Source organism: Hylobates moloch, unplaced genomic scaffold, assembly GCF_009828535.3.
Source record: "Hylobates moloch isolate HMO894 unplaced genomic scaffold, HMol_V3 SCAFFOLD_1, whole genome shotgun sequence".
Classification (NCBI taxonomy): domain Eukaryota; kingdom Metazoa; phylum Chordata; class Mammalia; order Primates; family Hylobatidae; genus Hylobates; species Hylobates moloch.
This window is the reverse complement of record NW_026652276.1, coordinates 3,768,654-3,788,738: the sequence shown is the minus strand read 5'-3', so window position 1 is coordinate 3,788,738 and position 20,085 is coordinate 3,768,654. Positions and strand designations below refer to the sequence as shown.

General features: G+C 45.9%; 1 protein-coding gene across 5 annotated transcripts in view; it reads left to right on the top strand.

The window, feature by feature from the left end:
- UBE2F (ubiquitin conjugating enzyme E2 F (putative)) overlaps window positions 1–5,997 on the top strand; it is a 74,989-nt gene extending 68,992 nt beyond the window's left edge. For all 5 annotated transcript variants that reach the window (XM_032753358.2, XM_058436881.1, XM_058436884.1 and 2 more), the window contains exon 10: window positions 4,686–5,997. In XM_032753358.2, coding sequence (XP_032609249.1) covers window positions 4,686–4,736 — 51 coding nt within the window. In that variant the 3' untranslated portion in view covers window positions 4,737–5,997. The remainder of the gene's footprint in view (window positions 1–4,685) is intronic.
- Window positions 5,998–20,085: the final 14,088 nt, after the last annotated feature.

The window sequence follows — 20,085 nt, the reverse complement described above, 5'->3', positions numbered from 1 at the left end:
GTGATTACACCTGTAATCCCAACCTTTGGGAGGCCAAGGTGGGCAGATTGCTTGAGCTCAGGAGTTTGAGACCAGCCTGGGCAACATGGCAAAACCCTTTCTTTACAAAAATTAGCCAGGCATGGTGGCAGACGCCTGTGGTCCCAGCTACTGGGAGGCTAAGGTGGGAGGATTGCTTGTGCCCGGGAAGTTGAGTGAGCCAAGATTGTGCCACTGCACTCCAGTCTGGATGACAGAGTGAGACCCCATCTTTAAATACATAAATAAATAAATAGTAGGAACAGAAAAGGAGAATGGACGGTGTCACACCCACAAGCACCCTCCTGACCCCCAGCAGCCCACCTTATCCTTCCACACCTTTTGCTGAGCTCATACACATTCATACACACTTGACTTTGATTTTTACCCAAAAATAATGAGATCCTGTTCATTACTATTTTTAATTTTTATTTATTTAATTTTTAGGGCAGCACACTGAGCTTGTAAAGGTTCAGAGAGCTCCCCCTATTCATTATTTTTAATCTTCAATTCCACTTCTAAAAAGTTTTTTCCTCTAATGCAGTGCATAAATGATCAGTCATTCATTTCAGGAGCCACACTGAGGTCTTCCAGTAAGAGACCTGTTTAAGGAAGACCGTTTACCTAGAAACTATATTAAAACTCACTGGGAAGAAAAAAGTATAACGAAACCCACGCTGAAAGAATTATAGTTGCTGAAGCACCTTTCCACTGTGCTTGAGTAGCAAGGCAGCAGTGGTTTTAACTGTCTGATAAAAGAAAGCATACAAGCCTTGAGGAGGGGAAGTGCTGTCAGGAAAGGGGGTCTGAAATGACTTTACCATTGGCCCAGTGCAAAGCACATGGAGCAGGAGCCTGCAGAGGCAGGCCGTGTGTGGCTGGCGTCGAGGTAGCTCAGCTTAGGCCAGGGGCTCTGGCTGGATTTGGTGGTAGAACCTCGAATTCCATCTTCTGAACCAGATTCCCGATAGCAGCCTTGCCATTGTGGCAGTCGGTCAGCCACCACTGTTTGCTTGGCTGAAGTTGCTTTTTTTTTTTTGAAACAGAGTCTGTCACCCAGGCTGGAGTGCAGTGGTGCAATCTTGGCTCACTGCAACCTCCATCTCCCAGGTTCAGGCAATTCTTGTGCCTCAGCCTCCCGAGTAGCTGGGACTGTGGGCGTGCGCCACCACACTGGGCTAATTTTTGTATTCTTAGTAGTAGAGAGGGGGTTTTACCATGTTGCCCATGCTGGTCTCAAACTCCTGGCCTCAAGCGACCCACCCGCCTTAGCCTCCCAAAGTGATTACTGCACCCGACCTGATGTAGCTTTGAACACAGTTCTAAAACCCCTCTAGCTAGTTGTAGACATCATGCTGAATGTTCAGCGCCTTGGCTTCTGTTAACGTTAGTTAAACCTACTATGTGCCACGACCAAGTAGGGCATTTGAAATGTGCCCTGCCAAGTCCTCGCTACAGTCTTGAGCCCAGGAGGTGCTGCCTGACCACGGCCCCAAAGAGTGGGCAGGAGCACCTCCGACAGGGAGGCAAGAGAAGTGCCACCCAGCATGCATCCTGCTCAGACTCACAAAACAAGTGGCAGGCACAGTGGGCATGGGGAGTGGTGCAGTGCAACCAGGCGGGCAGAGCAGGCCATCTTCTGAGGCTGGTGTTCTGCCGAGGAGGCGAGCTCTGTCCTGAGGGCTGGAGCAGCAGGGGTCCTCAAGAGAAGTAGCAGGGGTGTGAGGCAGCCCTGTGCTCACAGCTCCCCATGGGGGCAGTCAGTCCCCGACCCTTGCCATCCGTCGGTGGTCCTGATGGGCTTGTGTTGTCTGGTAAAGCCTTGGGCTTGGTACTGCGCTGACAAGCCCTGAGCAAATGTGCCCCTTGGCCCACCCCTTGCAGCATTCGTGGCGGCACTCCTGTCTGCTGTTGCTGGCAAGGACTAGCCCTTGTGGACCAAGCCTTATCAGATAGAAAGCAATGGCAATAGGGGCACTCCCATAGCTCCAGGTGGAGAGATGTCTTCCATTTTACCTTTCTTTGTATGAAATAAGATTTCATATTCCTGATTTGTATAAAATAGGACTTTGCAACTGGTACACTTTTAGCCCCAGTAAAATGGACCTAAAATCTCCAAACAGTGATGCCTCCACATGAAGCCTAAGCAGTGCTGCCCCACCCCCGTCTCCGTGTGGAGTCATAGTCACAGCTGGTGAGCGCCACGTCCTTATGTCCACTCGTTCGTCACTTATTTGGCTGGTGACCACTTATGTCCCAGGGGAGGTGCAAAGTGCTCGGGATGACTGTGGGAATGACAGTCCTTGTCCCTGTGGTGCACACATTCCGGCAGGAGGAGGCGGAGCATAGGTGAACAAACATGGCCAGATGCCGTGGCTTACGCCTGTAATCCCAGCACTTTGGGAAGCTGAGGCGTGCAGATCATCTGAGGTCAGGAGTTTGAGACCAGCCTGGCCAACATGGTGAAACCCCGTCTCTAGTAAAAATAAAAAAATTAGCCAGGCATGGTGGCAGGCACTTGTAATTCCAGCTACTTGGGAGGCTGAGTCAGGAGAACCGCTTGAACCCAGGAGGCGGAGGTTGTAGTGAACTGAGATCACACCATTGCACTCCTGCCTGGGCAACAAGAGCGAAACTCCATCTCAAAAAAATAATAATAATGAAAATGAAAATTAAAAAAAGTAGGTGAACAAACGCAGCATGTGAGGTGGAGAGGGGGCCACAGAGGGCCGGGTGGTGAGAGAGGAGCACTCCAGAAAACCTTGGCTGCCAATGCAAAGGCCCTGAGGCAGGAACGTGCTGTGGAGCTCAGGGCAGAGAAAAGAGGCCATTATGACTGGTGCACGTCAGAGGAATGGAATTAGTAGAAGCCAGGCACACTTCCATGTACTTGACACAGAGTGCACTTGTTTCTCACGACAGCCCCTTGGGGCGGATACCATTATGATCCCTGTTTTGCTGCTGAGGACACAGCTGCCAAGAAGCTGAGATTCGCCATGATTGAGTAGCCCGCTGGAGGCAGAGCCCAGGACTTGGACCCACCTCCATCTGGCTCCAAAGTCTGTGGTTTTCACTTGGGCCCTGTGCTTTGTGTCCCTTGCAGTAGGAGAGGAGGAGGGAGGCAGCAGAGGCTGGAGCATGGGGCCTGCTGCAGGCATGGACGTCGGGCTCTATGCTGACCGAGGTGAATAGGGCAACTAAGAGTACATGGCGTCTTTTGTCCTCCACAACATGGAGAGGCAGGGGCATTTATGGGGTCTTCATTTTACATCCGGTAAGCTTTTTCAGGGTCCTTGTGAGCTGCCAGTATTGTCTGGCTCTGGGGACTGTGGAAATGGCCTTGAGAAGGTTTTGTAAAAGGGCAGGCAGGGTTTCTGCACAGCCCCCCTTTGTTGCGGAGTAAAGGCCCATGTGGGAGGCTCCAAACGCCATCCTGTAGACAAATAGGGCAGATGGCAGGGCAGAGGCACCTGGGTAGACTCAGAGCACTCCACTTTCTCACCCTGAGACCAGAGCAAGTCATGGGACCATATCCATAGCTTCAAATTGGGAACTTGCCCACCCTGGAAAGGGTCGTAAAGGTGTGGCAGGAGGGCAGGCACCTGGTGCCCAGCTGGCCAGGACCATGCTCCAGGCAGGGTCTCCCCTGCAAGAGGGCATCGCGGCAGCAGCAAGGTATACATCAAGTGCCAGGGTATGCCCTGCACATTGCCAGGTGTCGGGATAATGCAGTGGAATCAGTAAACAGGTTAGACTGACGCTTATACAGGAAGACTGAGGCTTAGCTAAGGAAATGGAACTCATGCCCACTAAAAACTGTGGTAACTGTGCTGTGTTCCCTGTGCAGTGGGGGCTGCATGGCATTGATGGGACCGAAGCAGTGTGATCCTGCGGGGACATCTGAGACCCAGCAGCTGTGTTGTAGGAGTGAGAGGATTAAGAGCTCCAAGTCACTCTTACGGCTCATACAATCCCATGGGATTTTACTCCTAACCTTGGGGAGACCAGATCCAGGGACAAACCTGACAGTGGCCCAGATCTGAGAAGATTGTTCCACCCATACTGGCCTGGGGTGATTCCTAGGTCCACACCGCCTTTGGTCACTGTCCACCTTCATTTCAATGCATGAGGATGGAGCTCTGTGGCACACCCAGCTCTCTTCTGGGCAGGGTAGTAATCCTGCCCAGAAGAGACGGGGGGCTGTACATGGGCTGTGAAGAGCAGGCACATTTTAAATAGGTAGCAGCATCCAGGGAAATCATTCTAGGAAGACAAATCCAGAAACAAGGGTCTTCCTGAGAGCAGCAGCTGTGGCTCACACCCATTGTGGCCAAAGGAGTCTTGGCTTTGTGACCTCGACCACACTTTTCTGGGCTCCACTTTCCCCATCTGGAAAATGAGGAGGGATAAGTGCCCCCTTAGGGTCCCTCCCACTCACGCCTTCCACATGCTCCCCCCTCAGCCTACCCAGCACTGTTTCTTGCGTGCAGTAGGCACCCAGGTCGTGGTGAAATGGCAGTCAGACTCCGCAAGGTCCTGGTCCTCCTACCACCTTGGCGACCACAGGGGGCCTTGGTGCTGGTGGGTCTGAGTTGTCCCTGAAGCGCTGCTTCACTCACTCACTCACTCCTCCTGTTCTTTCTGTCCCCAATGCTGTTACTCCACAGGAGGACTTCCGGAATAAAGTGGATGACTACATCAAACGTTATGCCAGATGATAAAAGGGGACGATTGCAGGCCCATGGACTGTGTTACAGTTTGTCTCTAACGTGAAACAGCAAGAGGTAGCCCCCTCTCCCATCCTCATACTCCCTCTCAGTCCCCTGGATTGCCCCAGTCCTGTGACCATGTTGCCCTGAAGAAGACCATCTTCATGACTGCTCATTGTAGATGGAGAATTCAACATAAATACAGCAAGAAAATGTGTTTGGGCTTCTGAAGAGTTGTCTGCTTACCTTAACATGTTTACTTTTTTGAACTTGTACTGCATAGGCTGTTGGTGAAATTCTTAAGAAGTTGTAATGAACTCAAAATTGAGGCCAGAGCTTGCTTTCCCTTTTCCCAAACAAAATTGGTTTTCTGCACAAGCGACGCTAATGATATGTTCAGTGTAACTCGCAGATTGGCAATAAGATACCCGCTACAAACTGTGATTGGATGCAAAGTCTCTTAGCTTCTTTCACGAATGTTGGCCCTGCCTAGATGTTGTGAAGCTTCCCAGAATGCATAGAGTCATTCACTGTAGATCTCTTATTGAAATGCGTATTTTATTTAATGTAAGTATATTTTGGAACAGATTTGTAATTTGTACAATTCAATGCTTTAATTATTTTTTCTATTCTCATTTAGTTTGTATTTTCATTGTATAGAGCAGACAGAAAGATGTTGGGTCAAGCAAGTATTGAAGAGAAATACAAAGAAAATATGAAAGGCACATTATTCATTTTGTCCAAATGCAATGAGAATCTGACTCTTAAAAATCAGCTGTTGCTTTCAGGTCCAGATGTGGTGAGGACGTTTTGGAGCCCTTTGAAGCTAGATTTGGATGATCAAAAAAAAAGGCAGGGAGCCCATTCTAACATGCTGCCCAGAGGAAACTGGCTGGAGCCTGGACCAGCTGGGGTTGATGCTTCTGCAGTGGTCATGTGATTGTGCCCTGGTAGCTACTTATCAGAGCACCAGACCCTGCTGTCCTGGGAGACAGGAGCAATGCCTCAGGAATCAGCCCAATGTCTGATGTCACTGAGACTGTGCCTGTGGCCTTCTTCTCAGTTTGCTATGGCTCCAGGCCCTGCCGGTGGGGTGAGCTTCTTAGGCCTTGGAGGACCAGGAGTCAGCAGTGGCATACGCCATCCTTGGCCAGGTTCATGTACTGCAGAGGAAGAGCCCTGAAGAGAGGCAAGTGGATTTACTCCAGCATGTAGACATTTGAACCAGTGAAATCAAACGCAAAATAAATGTATGTCTAGTTTCATTTGCTGCCTGCCTAACACTCTCAAATTTAACTGCCAGCTTCCTTAGACCTCTGGATTCCCCGTCTGCCATCTACTGGGTTTAGTTTGTTTTTCTTAATTTATAGAATCTCTGATTGTGAGATCCGTCTGTCACGGAGACCCAGCAGGTGAGGAATGTAGGCCTTGCTTCCTCTTTGCACCCTTTAGACTTGAGGGTGGCCCCTGGCTAATGGGCCACACAGAGCAGGAAGGGTGAGATTGGATAAAGAGAATGATGGCATCTCAGGAGCTCAGGGCTTGTCCAGGAGACACATTAATCCCCACCTCTCAGGGCCTAGGAGAGGGAGGTGCTGCAGCTTCACACTTTTCCTCTGCCTAGTGTCAGAGGAACTTGCCAGCTGAGCACTAGGCTTCCTCTCTAGGCAGGGCAGGAGGCCAGCAGCTAATTCCTGCCCCCTGTGACCCAGGAAATGAGGTTCTCTGCTTGGTGCCAGTCCCAGGCCCAAGTCAGGGCACATCCCATAGTAGTTGTTCCCGCTCCCTGGAGTTCCCCAGCTGGTGGTGCAGGTGTTGATGCAGGACTTTTCGGAAGAGCACTTCTGTGGGAGAAACGCCTGCTGTCCAGTGGAAACGTTTATGCAGCGTACATGAAAGACAGTGTGCCCTCTGGACCACACTGAAAGTGGTAATATCAGTTATTCTGACATCAAAGTATCTGCACAGTAGAAAAACACTTTGCTCATCAGGGATTAAGCAATTCTTTCAAAATGTCCAGATAACTGAATCATCCGCTTCTGTCTAGTGGAAATCCCCCAGAGATATTTTGCACACACACCGCATCTTAGGAGCACACTCAGATGCAGCCCATCGCAGTAAGCAGCTGTTGTTGTCCTGGGTCCTTGGCCAGTGGGGCCCTTGGGATCTGTTGGGTGACTGTGGGACCCAGCTTCCTTCCAGACTTTTTTACTTCTTGGCGTTCCCCTCCCACTTTCACAGGCCAAAGTCACATTTCACATTTCTGGCTCCAGCGCATGTGCCCCCAACCAACCGGGTACTAGTTGGTGGTTTCTGATCTGTCAGGGAATGGGAATCCTTAGACTCGGCCAAAAGGCCAGTCCTGGAAATAGGTGAGAGTGGGCAGGCCCTTGGGGAAGTGAAGCTCTTGGGAAGCTCTGACATCCAATTGGACATCCAGAACCTTTGCTTCCTGAATCCTGGTTCTTGGCTGGACTCCAGAGGGTCCTTCTGACTATTGCTTAGAATTTGATGCATGAGCTGTATGTTTTTCAAGCACTCCTAGAAGGAAACACTTCCAGGGTAAGCCTCTCAGAAGAAGCCTCACATCTTACCTCTGATCTTCCCCTAAATAACCACCAGCAGGTGACCATCCCTTTGCAGTCTCTACTAAGGAGCCAAGGCAAGAGTATTATTCAGATATTGAAAATGGATCTCAGCTGTGCCCGTCGCCTTTTCTCCCACGACTCGTCATCTGTGGTGTTTCCACCATGGACCACGGGGAGCCAGTGTCTTGGGTTAGGGTTGTCTTCACCTGCCCTCGTCTCCAAGCACGAGAGGCCTGAGAGGCTGCTCAGGAGCTGAAACATTGTGAATGTCCGTTCTTTTAAAGGATCATGTACCTTTGTATTTGGCAGTTTACATGATTCAAAGCACCTGTGCATATTTTCATGTCTCTAGTTACTTGCACACTTGTCTGGAAAGACCTTGTGGGGTGTAGAACATAACTGTTCATAGCTAAGCCAGTCTCAGCAGAGTCCTAGCCCCATTCAGAGGCCATCTGGTGATAGACCCAGCATGTTTTTTTCTTATGGCAGCAGAAAGATTGAATAGCCCTTCTGCTGGATTCTAGACCCCCAAAAAAGAAAAAATCCCAGAGGGCAAACTCCCAGGCGGTGGTGATCACAAAAATCTGTCACAGTCTTCAGTGAACAAACCCCACTTGCTGTTCCTGGGGTTGCTCTGCTGCCGCTTCCCAGCCCCACTTATTTAAAGAACTGCTGTGAAAAATCAGTTCCAGTTTCTTCTGTAAAACCCACGGCACTACTGGTGCATTCTGATTTACATTTGTTAAGTAGAACCTTCTTATTCCCTAAGAGATTTTCAAAATAAGTCACATATTCCTGTTAACATCGCCCTTTTTCCCAATGATCAAATCAAGCAGATTGTGTTTTTTCATGTAAGAATTCCAACAAGAAGATGTAAACCACCAATTCAGGATTGTTTTCACTTTCTTTTTTTCTTTTTTAGAGATGGGGCCTCACTGTCTCACCCAGGCTGGAGCTAGAGTACAGTGGTGTGATCTCAGCTTACTGCAACCTCCACCTCCTGGGCTCAAGCAATCCTCCCACCTCAGCCTCCCCAGTAGCTGGGACCACAGGCATGCACCACCATTCCCAGCTAATTTTTTGTATTTTTGGTAGAGATGGGGTTTTACCATGTTAGCCAGGCTGGTCCCAAACTCCAGAGCTCAAGCAGTCTGCCCGCCTTGGCCTCCCAAAGTGCTGGGATTACAGGTGTGAGCCACCGCACCTGGCCTTCACTTTTATCCATATGTTTCGCTTTGGAAATTCAAGTTTGCTACACGTGCACTATTCTTCATAAAATAAGTCTAGTAAAATGTTGATATATAGTATTAGTAAAATGTTTAACTTGTTCTTTGCCAAAGAATAATTTGAAAAATGAGAAAACCTGTCACTCCCCTCTTTCCTCCCTCCTATAGCCCTGCCTAAAATAAAAAATATTGAACAGCTGAGAGGGGCTGGTTCAGAGGTGTCTATATTACCTATCTACGCCACCTCTCTTACCCCAAGTTTCCATAGGTTACAGAAATTTATTTATTGAAAGAATTGTGGTTTGAAAAAATAAAGTTCTTCAAGAAACCCACTGATGGGAGCATTTGGGGACCCTGCATTGTTAAGAATGTCTGTTTGTTCACACAGTTATATAAAGAACTGAATGATCACTTCAAAAAATTCATCTTAGGCCTTGCTGATTCTCATTGGCAAATTCACTGAGCCAGAGTTCTTCCAGTATATTCACTGCTTTTTTTTTTTTTTTTTTTTTTTTTAAGCTTATGTCAAGGCCAGATGGAAATGACAGTGCCTACTCCAAGAGTTCCCCATGCTGGGGAAGAGAACACCTGTGAACAGGGCCTCCATGCACAGCCGACTGGGGTAAATACTTGTCAGGGAGGCACAGTAACCAGGAGAGACTTACATAGTAGCTGTAGTGGCTTAGCACTTCCATTTTGTCTCTTCCTTGGGCCTCTGGTCCACAGTTCATGTGTGGGTGTTTCCCCTTCTCTGATAATTAGGTGATACCCAGGTGATGCTCTTGTGGCCTATAAGGCCTCCTCTGTCTGTATTTGTTGCATTTTTCAGTGTTGGGTTTTCATCACCTCAGTGTGCAACCTCATGACGTTCCTAGCAGCCCATCACTCGTATGTCATTCCTGATGCCTAATGTTAGAAGATTACTTTGTCTCAAACCAGTCATTGATATTACCAGATATCCCTTTCTAAAAATATGTATTCCAACCTCAGTGACCCTGTTCACCTGTGTCCTTTCCTCTCCTCCCATGGTGAGGTGGAGGAGCTGTAGCTGGGTGCAGCCCTGTGGGTCAGTAGCCTTGTTTCCTATTCCTAAGAGGTTTCCACCTCAAGTTAGTCTGGAAAGAGAAAACCTGTCTCCCTGGGGAATGCTGTGGCAAGGAGCTCCAGATAGAGCAGGAGACACAGGTGGAGCCCAGTGACTCTGTGGATCCCACTCACATGGCTGTGTGCTCTGCCATACCAATCACAGTGGCATGTGACAGAAACCATGGTCATTGTAGGAAGGGCAGTGGGATGTGGAAGAGCTGGCCGGACATCCAGGTGAGACTAAAACCCGTGGGGATGGCCTCCTCACCCACATCCTCTCAACTTTACTGCCACAGAGGTTTCTGAAACACCTTTGACCATTCCACCTCTTCCTCTTGCCTTCAGAATAAGCATTCCTGTGCCTGGCATACAGAGCCCATTGTCACTGGGCCCCTGTCCACCCTGCCAGCCACTACCCTGAAGACCCTGGCCTCAAAGTAGTGCTTACATGCTCTGAGATGAGGTCCACTCTTCCAAGACACTCAGCCTCCCTCTTGGGACTCCTTCAAGAGTTAGTTCATATGGTGCCACTGCTATGAAGCTGTTCCTGCTCTTACAGGTAGACGAACACTTTCTGAGTATCCTTGTCTTTCCCAAGCTTCCAGAAGCACCAAGGGTGTGGACTGCACTTACTCACATATGTATTCCTGCCTCTCCCAGGAGTCAGCATCTGGAGTACAGGCCTTAGCCAGCTGCAGTAACTGAGTAGGTTACTACAATGTGATTTTTGGCTGTTGAGTAAATATGTAGTAGCTTAAGAGCACAGTACACCAGCTGCAAGCCTGCTTGTGGCAGTCAACCAGGAGCTGGGTGCACTTAGTAGCCCAGGCAATAGCTGAGGATGGTGTCTGGCACCACCCAGGCAAGGTAACTGCCCTTCCATCAGCTGACAGATGTCAAGGCTGAGCAGAGTTTACTTTGCTTGAGTAAAGCCTGTGGGAAAATGCTGCAGAAAAGAAGAAGTAATATCCCAGAGATTCTAAGGGTAAACATGATTTTGGAAATGAAGTGTAGAATCAAAAAAAATCTTTTAGGGAAGAAAAATCCACATGTTTAGGAACATGCAGTAAATTGCACCTTTGACTAAAAAAGCCCTAAGTAGGCAATAGGCCAAAGTGAAAAGGAAACAGAATGAAACTGTAAAAGAACTAGATGAGGAAACTAAAGTCATCATCATAAAGTGCACAGCAAAGGGCAGAATTGATGCTGAGAAAGTAGATCAATGATGTGAAGACAAATTTGAGGAATCCTCCCAGAATGCAGAAGAAAACAGACAAAAGCCATCGGAAGAAAGATAACAGAAAGGACAGAGGGAACTTGTGCTTGCAGCTTGAGTAACAAGGATTGGATCTACCCTCCTATATGAAATAAGCAAAAACCCAACAATATCTATGGCTTTTCAGGCTTTCAGACATGATGTCAGGCAGTTCATGACAGCGATTTAAATTAACAATCTCCTAACATAATAGAAATATCCAAGATAAAAATGAAAATCACTCATCATACCAAGAACCAGGAAAATTGCAACTTAAATAAGAAAATACAATAAACTGACACTAATCATGAGTTAAATCAGATGGAATTTTCTAATAAGTATTTTAAAGTACCCATCATAAAAATGTTTCGAAAGCTGATAATGAATTGTTCTGAGACAAATAAAAAAATAGAATATCTCTACAAGGTTAGAGAACTTATAGAAAACCAAGTGGAAATTATTGAACTAAAATGTGCAGTGACAGAAAATTTAAAAATTTACTGGATGAGCTCAATAGTAGAGTAGAAATAACAGAAGATACAATCAGCAAATCTGAGGACAGATCAATAGAATTTACCAAATCCGAAGAGAGAAAAACCAAAAAGGGGGAATGCAAGAGGACAAAGCCTCAATGGAACAATGACAAAAGATTCCATTTCCTATTGAGTTCCAAAAGGAGAGGAGAAAGGGAATAAGACTAAAAGAGTATTTGAAACAATAAATGTGAAAACTTTGCAAATGTTATGGAAAGACTGAAACACAGATTGATGAAGCTAAGTGACCCCCACACAGGATAAACTCAAATTCATGCCAAGATGCTGGGCATGGTGGCTCACGCCCATAATCCCAGCACTTTGGGAGGCCGAGGCGGGTGGATCACCTGAGGTCAAGAGTTTGAGACCAGCCTGACCAACATGGAGAAACCCCGTATCTACTAAAAATAAAAATTACCTGGGCATGGTGCTGCATGCCTGTAATCCCAGCTACTCGGGAGGTGGAGGTTGTGGTGAGCCGAGATCACGCCATTGCACTCCAGCCTGGGCAACAAGAGTGAAAGTCCGTCTCAAAAAAAAAAAAAAAAATCCATGCCAAGGCAAATAATAAGTTAACCATCTAAAAACTGAAAACAAAAAGTCCTAAAAGCAGCCAGAGGAAGATAATGCATTACCTATAGGGGGACAGCAGTTTGAAAGCAGTGAATTTCTCCTCAGAAATCATGGAGGCCAGAAGGAAGTGGCATGGCATTATAAGTGTTGAAAGGAAAATAACTGTCTACCATGAATTCTATATATAGCAAAACTTACTTTCAGGAATGAGTGAAATCAAAACATTCTTGGATGAAATAAAACAAGAAGAATTAGTTAATCTACCCATAAAGTTTAGCTAAAGGAAGTTCTTCAAACAAAAGAAGTGATAAGATAATCTTCATAAATCATATGTGTTGATTAAATTAAAAATCATGCTGTCTGATGCTCAACACAATGATATTTAAAAGTAGAGGAAATAGGGCAGGGTGCAGTGGCTCATGCCTATAATCCCAGCACTTTGGGAGGCCGAGGCAAGAGGATTGCTTGAGGCCAGGAGTTTGAGACCAGCATGGGCAACATAGCAAGACCCCATCTCTAAAATGTTAGCCCGTCATGGGGCCAGGTGTGGTGGCTCACGCCTGTAATGCCAGCACTTTGGGAGGCCAAGGCAGGTGGATCACAAGGTCAGGAGATTGAGACCACCCTGGCCCACACGGTGAAACCCCGTCTCTACTAAAAATACAAAAAAATTAGCCAGGTGTGGTGGCAGGTGCCTGTAGTCCCAGCTACTCGGGAGGCTGAGGCAGGAGGATGGCGTGAACCTGGGAGGCGGCACTTGCAGTGATCCGATATTGCACCACTGCACTCCAGCCTGGGTGACAGGGTGAGACTCCGTCTCAAAAAAAAAAAAAAAAAAAATTAGCCCGTCATAGTGGTGTACGCCTGTAGTCATACCTACTCAGGAGGGTGAGGCAGGAAGATGACTTGAACTCAGGAGTTAGATGTTACAATGAGCTATGACTGCACCACTGCACTCCAGCCTGGCCAACAGCAAGACCCTCTGTCTTGGGAAAAAAAAAAAAAAAAGGAATAAAATTAAATGCAAGTAAGATTTCCTTATTTCATTAGAAGTGGTAAAATGTTGACACTAGTAGACTTAATAAGTCATATATGTATATTGTAATACCAGAGCCACTAAGGAAACTACAGAGACACACTAAGAGACAGTATGAATAGAAATGATATCAGTGAAATTGGCAAAGAACTTATTTTGTTTTTTTAAGATAGGGTCTCGCTCTGTCACCCAGGCTGGAGTGCAGTGGCTTGATCTCGGCTCACTGCAACCTCCGCTTTCTGGGTTCAAGCGATTCTCCTGCCTCGGCCTCCCGAGTAACTGGGATTACAGGCATGTGCCACCACGCCTGGCTAATTTTTCTATTTTTAGTAGGGACAGGGTCTCACCATGTTGGCCAGGCTGGTTTCGAACTCCTAACCTAAAGTGATCCGCCTGCCTCAGCCTCCCAAAGTGCTCGGATTACAGGCGTGAGCCACCGCGTCCAGCCAAAAACTTCTTAAAATGTTCTCTTCCATAAAAGTAACAAAACTAGTAAAAAATTATCAGTCACCTTTTTATAGCTCTGGAAATTAACCATAGGCTTGAAGCAATCCAGAGCATTTACTCAAGAAAAATATATAAATCTCATTAACAACAGAGGTTTATGGCATTTTTAACTTACGCTATTCCTCTTTCTTTTTCTTTTTCTTTTTTTTTTTTTTTGGACAGAGTTTTGCTCTTGTTGCCCAGACTGGAGAACAATGGCATGATCTCGGCTCACCTCAACCTCCTGCCTCCCGGGTTCAAGCAATTCTCCTGCCTCAGCCTCTTGAGTAGCTGGGATTACAGGCATGCGCCACCATGCCCAGCTAATTTTGTATTTTTAGTAGAGACGGGGTTTCTCCATGTTGGTCAGGCTGGTCTTGAACTCCTGACCTCAGGTGATCTACCCACCTTGGCCTCCCAAAGTGCTGGAATTACATCTGTGAGCCACCATGCCTGGCTCACTATCCCTCTTTCACATCCTCAAACTCCACAGTAGCCTTAAACACATTCACAGTGCAAATGCACAGCCTGGACACCACTGGAGGGAGCAGAACATGGCTGGAGATCCTTCAAAGCCTCATTCCTGGAGAAATGTGTCCTTTTCTTGCTATGTTGCCCAGGCTGGAGTGCAGTGGCATGATCTCAGCTCACTGCAACCTCCGCCTCCCAGGTTCAAGTGATTCCCCTGCCTCAGCCTCCCAAATAGCTGGACTACAGGTGCACGCCACCACACCCTGCTAATTTTTGTAGTTTTGGTAGAGATGGGGTTTGACCATGTTGGCCAGGCTGGCCTCAAACTCCTGACCTCAGGTGATCCACCCGCCTCAGCCTCCCAAAGGGCTGGGATTACAGGCATGAGCCATGTCGCCCAGCTGAGAAATGTGTCATTTAACAAATCTTGTAGTTCCATGAAAAACCCCACTTGCAAGGCTGTATTTGACTTGAGTTAGAGCTCACTGAGGACAAAGCTGCTTTTCCCAGGTTGTAATATGTAAGTTCAGTATACTGTAATCACTAGCAATGAACAATCTAAAAATGAAAATAAGAAAAGCAATTCCATTTGTGATGACATAAAAAATACTTAGTCATACATTTAATAAAAGAAACAAGACTTAGAGACAAAAACTACAAAATACCACTGGAAGAAACGGAAGACAAATAAATGGAAAGCCATTCTGTGTTTGTTTTGCAAGACTTAATATTGTTAAGATGACAATACTCCCTAAATGATATGGTTTGGCTGTGTCCCCGCCCAAATCTCATCTTAAATTCCCACGTGTTGTGGGAGGGACCTGGTGGGAGGTAATTGAATCATGGTGGCAGGTCTTTTCCATGCTGTCCTTGTGGTGATGGGTGAGTCTCATGAGATCTGATGGTTTCATACGGGGAAGTTTCCCTGCACAATCTCTCTCTTTGCCTGCTGCCATCCATGTAAGATGTGACTTGCTCCTCCTTGCCTTCCACCATGATTGTGAAGCCTTCCCAGCCACATGGAGCTGTAAGTCCATTAAACCTCTTTCTTTTGTATATTGCCCAGTCTCTGGTATGTCTATCAGCAGCATGAAAAAGGACTAATACACTAAATAAACGTACAGATTTAGTGCAAACCCTCTCAAGCTAATCCTAACAGTCTTGAGAAAATTTAAGGGGCCCCGAATAGCCAACACAATCTTGAAAAGGGACAAATCTAGAGGACTCACACTTTTTGATTTCAAAGCTTAACTATAAAGTCATAGTAATCAAGACAGTGTCATAAGGAGAGATGTATAGATTAATAGATTATCTGAGTCCAGAAATAAACCTGTACATCTATGGTCAATTGAGTTTTTTTTTTCAAGTGATAGGGGCCTCACTATGTTGTCCAGGCTAGACTTGCACTCTTGGGCTCAAAGGATTTTCCCACCTCAGCCTCCTGAGTATCTGGGACTATGCCTGACTGGATCGATTGATTTTTTTTTTCTTTGAGGCAAGGTCTGGCTCTGTTGCCCAGGATGCAGTGCAGTGGTGCGATCTCAGTTCACTGCAACCTCTGGCCTCCCAGGTTCAAGCCATCCTCCACCTTAGCTTCCTGAGTAGCTGGGACTACAGGCATGCGCCACCACGCCTGGCTGATATTTTTGTATTTTTTGTAAAGACAGGGTTTCACCATGTTGTCTAGGCTGGTCTCGAACTCATGAGCTCAAAGCAGTCCACCCACCTCGGCCTCCCAAAGTGCTGGGATTACAGGCATGAGCCACTGCACCTGGCCTACAGTCAATCGATATTTGATGAGTATTGAGACAATTCAATGGTAGAAAGAATTGTCTTTTCTTACCTCATGTCGTATATTATAATACAAAGATTAAGTCAAATGAATTAAAGACCTAAATACAAGAGCCTGGCTAGTGGTGAAACCCTGTCTCTACTAGAAATACAAAAATTAGCTGGGCGTGGTGGCACACGCCTGTAATCCCAGCTACTTGGGAGGCTGAGGCACAAGAATTGCTTGAACCCGGAAGACAGAGGTTGCAGTGAGCCGAGATCAAGCCACTGCACTCCAGGCTGGGCAACAAGCAAGACTCCATCTTACAAAAAAAAAAAAAAAGTTTATTGGTTGCTAGGGTATGGAAAATGAACACTAATGAGCACAGTTATTTCTTTTTGGGGTGTTGAAAATATTCTGGAATTAGTGGTGATGGTTGCACAACCTTGGGAATAGATGAAAATCCACTGAATTGTGTACTCTAAAAGGGTGAAGGTTATGGTATGTGGATTATATCTCAGTTTTTGAAAACAGTATAAAGAAATCAAGACAGAATACTGAAAACTGTTCAGGTAACCCAAAGGAAGGCAAGTAAAGAGATCTGGCCCGAAAACCAGATGAAACAAACAAAACGGTAGATTTAAGAGCTAACATATCAGTAATTCTCTTAAGTCAAAGATTGGCAGAGTGGATTAAAAGGCACAACTCAATTATATTGTTTAGTAGAAACTCCCATCAAATTAAAAAACATTTGTAGATTGAAAGGATGAAAACAGATATGCGGAATTTAATTTTTAATAAAAAGCAGCAGTGACTATATTGATATCTGATCACTTAGACTTCAGAGCAAAGAAAATTGGCAGAGACAAAGACGGATATTACATAACAGAAGATTCACCACCAGACAGTCCTACATGTGCCTTTACCAACATCAGACTCGGAAAACGCATGAAGTAAAAACTGATAGAGCTGAAAGGAGACAGACAAATCTGCAGTCATAGTTGGAAATTTCAGTTGCTGAGTCATTACAGTGAACATGCAATTACTGTATGCCCCAGCTACTACATTCTTGACCATTTATCCCAGAGAAATGAAAACTTAACGTTCACACAAAAACCTTTACACCAATGTTTATAGTCGCCTTATTTATAACAGCTGTAATCTGGAATCAGCCCAGGTGTCCTTCAACCTGTGAATGGTTAATCAAACTGTGGTACACACATACCCTGGAACTTGGACCAGTCTCCAGGAATTACACTGAGGAAAAAAAACAATCTGAAGAAGTAACATGCTGTATGTTTTTGTTTATATAACACATTTGGAAAAACAAAATTTTAGAAACACAAGAGTTTAGTGGCTGGCAGGAGTTAGAGACAGGAATGGGCAGGAGGAGGGGGTGGATTTGTTTTTAAGACTAATACAAGGATCCCTGTAATGACGGAAATGTATCTTGATTGTGGTAGTGGATACACAAATGTGCACATCAAAAAATTGCATAGGGCTAAACACCCCACAAATGAGTAAAGCTGGGGAAAAACAATGAATTGTATCAATGTCAATATGTCAATATCCTGGTTGTGAGATATATATATATATAGAGAGAGAGAGAGAGAGAGAGAGAGAGATAAAGTATTGCTCTGTTGCCCAGGCTGGAGTGCAGTGGTGATCTCGGCTCACTGCAACCTCTGCCTCCCGGGTTCAAGTGATTCTTCTGCCTCAGCCCCCCGAGTAGCTGGGACTACAGGCACCCGCCACCACGCCTGGCTAATTTTCGTATTTTTAGTAGAGACGGGGTTTCACCATATTCGCCAAGCTAGTTTCGAACTCCTGACCTCGTGACCTACCCACCTCGGCCTCCCAAAGTGCTGGAATTACAGGCGTGAGCTACATCGCCTGGCCCTGGTTGTAATGTTATACTGTAGTTTTCAAGATGTTAATCATTGTGGACAGCTGGGTAAAGGATCTCTTTTTTTTTTTTTTTTTTTTCGAGACAGAGTTTCACTCTTGTTGCCCAGGCTGGAGTGCAATGGTGCTATCTCAGTTCACTGCAACCTCCACCTCCCAGGTTCAAGTGATTCTCCTGCCTCAGCCTCCCAAGTAGCTGAGATTACAGGCATGCACCACCACACCTGGCTAATTTTTTGTATTTTTAGTAGAGACAGTATTTTTGTATAGTTTTTTATATAGTAGAGAGTATTTTTGTATTTTTGTTGGTCAGGCTGGTCTCGAACTCCCGACCTCAGGTGATTCATCTGCCTCTGCCTCCCAAAGTGCTGGGATTACAGGCATGAGCCACCGTGCCCGGCCAGGATATCTTTCATTTATTTACATCTGCATGTAAATCTACAATGATCTCAATAAAATTTTGAATTAAAAATATATATCCAGGCCAGGAGTGGTGGCTTATGCCTGTAATCCCAGCTCTTTGGGAGGCTAAGGCAGAGGTCAGGATGGCTTGAGCACAGGAGACCAGCCTGGGCAACATGGTGAGACCCCATCTCTACAAAAAATACAAAAATTAGCCAGGTGTGGTGGCATGCACCTGTAGTCCCAGCTAGTTGGGAGGCTGAGATGGGAGGATTGCTTGAGCCTGGGAGGAGGTTGCAGTGAGCTGAGATCATGCCACTGCTCTCCAGCCTGGGTGACAGAGCAAGACTCTTGTCTACAAAAATAAAAAATACCCACCAGAGAAAATATACTATGGCTAGCATTCAATTAAATATTACAGGCCAGGCTCGGTGGCTCATACCTGTAATCCCAGCACTTTGGGAGGCCAAGGCAGGGGGATCACCTGAGGTCAGGAGTTTGAGACCAGCCTGGCCAACATGGAGAAACCCTGTCTCTACTAAAAATACAAAAATTAGCTGGGCGTGGTGGCGCATGCCTGTAATCTCAATTACTTGGGAGGCTGAGGCAGGAGAATCACTTGAACCCGGGAGGCGGAGGTTGCAGTGAGCAACATTGCGCCACTGCACTCCAGCCTAAGAGACAGAGAGAGACTCCATCTAAAAAAAAAAAAATAGAGAAAGACACTGGATGGGTTTAACAGCAGCTTATATGTTGCAAAAGAAACATGGACTTCAAGATAGAGCCACAAAGACAATCCAAAATAAAGGGAAAAACTGGGAACCTCTCCCCCCATAAGAACTTCATGAGCTGTGAGATAACTCGTAATTGTGAATCCCCAAAGAAGCAGGGGAGAAAGAAATATTTGAAAAGAAAAAATTTTCCAAATTGATAAACACTCTAATCCAATGGGTCTAAAAAGGTCAACAAACCCAAAGCACAAGAGCGTGAAGAACGCTACTCCATAATGAAGTCTCATAATGAAACTGCTCAAAATCAGTGACAGAGCAAAATATTTTAAATACTTTTTAAAATTTTTTGTGAAGAATGGGATCTCACTATATTGCCCAGGCAGGTCTGGAACTCATGGGCTCCATCTGTCCTCCCACCTCTGCCTCCCTAAGTGCTGGGAGTACAGGCATGAGCCACTGTGCCTGGCCAGAGCAAAATATTCAAAGCAAGCAGGAAGGAAATAAAGAGACAACATATAGAGGAACAAAGATAAGGGTGACAACAGATGTCTCATGCAGACAATACAAGCAAAATATTGGAGAAGTAACTAAAGTGCTGAAAGAAAAAACTCAAGCCAGAATTCTAGATCTAAGGAACATATCAAATATGAAGGCAAAATGACAAGTTTTCATGTGTACAAAAGCTGAGGGAAGCATACCAGCCGACTAGCACTACAAAGTCCTCTGGCAGAAGAAATGATACCAAATGGAAACGTGGAACCACATCAGGGTTTCTCCCCTTTGGCACTGGCGACACTTGGGGCTAATAATTTATTGTGGGGGATGCTCAGTAGTATAAATAGCCTCACTCACTACAGCCCAGAAGCAACACAGCTCCTGTTATGGCAACCAAAATTGTCTCCAGATATGACCAAAGGACCCCTGGAAGGAAAAATCACCCCTACTTGAGAATCACCGTATTCAATGGACGATTTTATTTCATATTTTCCATCTCTATCCTTTTGAGCAATAATCAGAGAATTCCTAGGGCCAGTTCACGAATTCACTCCTCAGCTATGCCTAATCTGTTCTTCAACCCATCTATTGGGGGGTTCAAAAAAAAAAAACAATAAACCTTATTTTTTAGAAGAGTTTTAGGTTCACTTGAAAATTGAGCAGTTACCGTATATCCCCTGCCTGTGCACATGTACACAACCTCCTCCACTATCAACATCCACTGTGGTACTTTTGTTAACAACTGATTAACCTTCATTGACACATCATCACCCGTAGTCCATAGTTTACATTAGGATTCA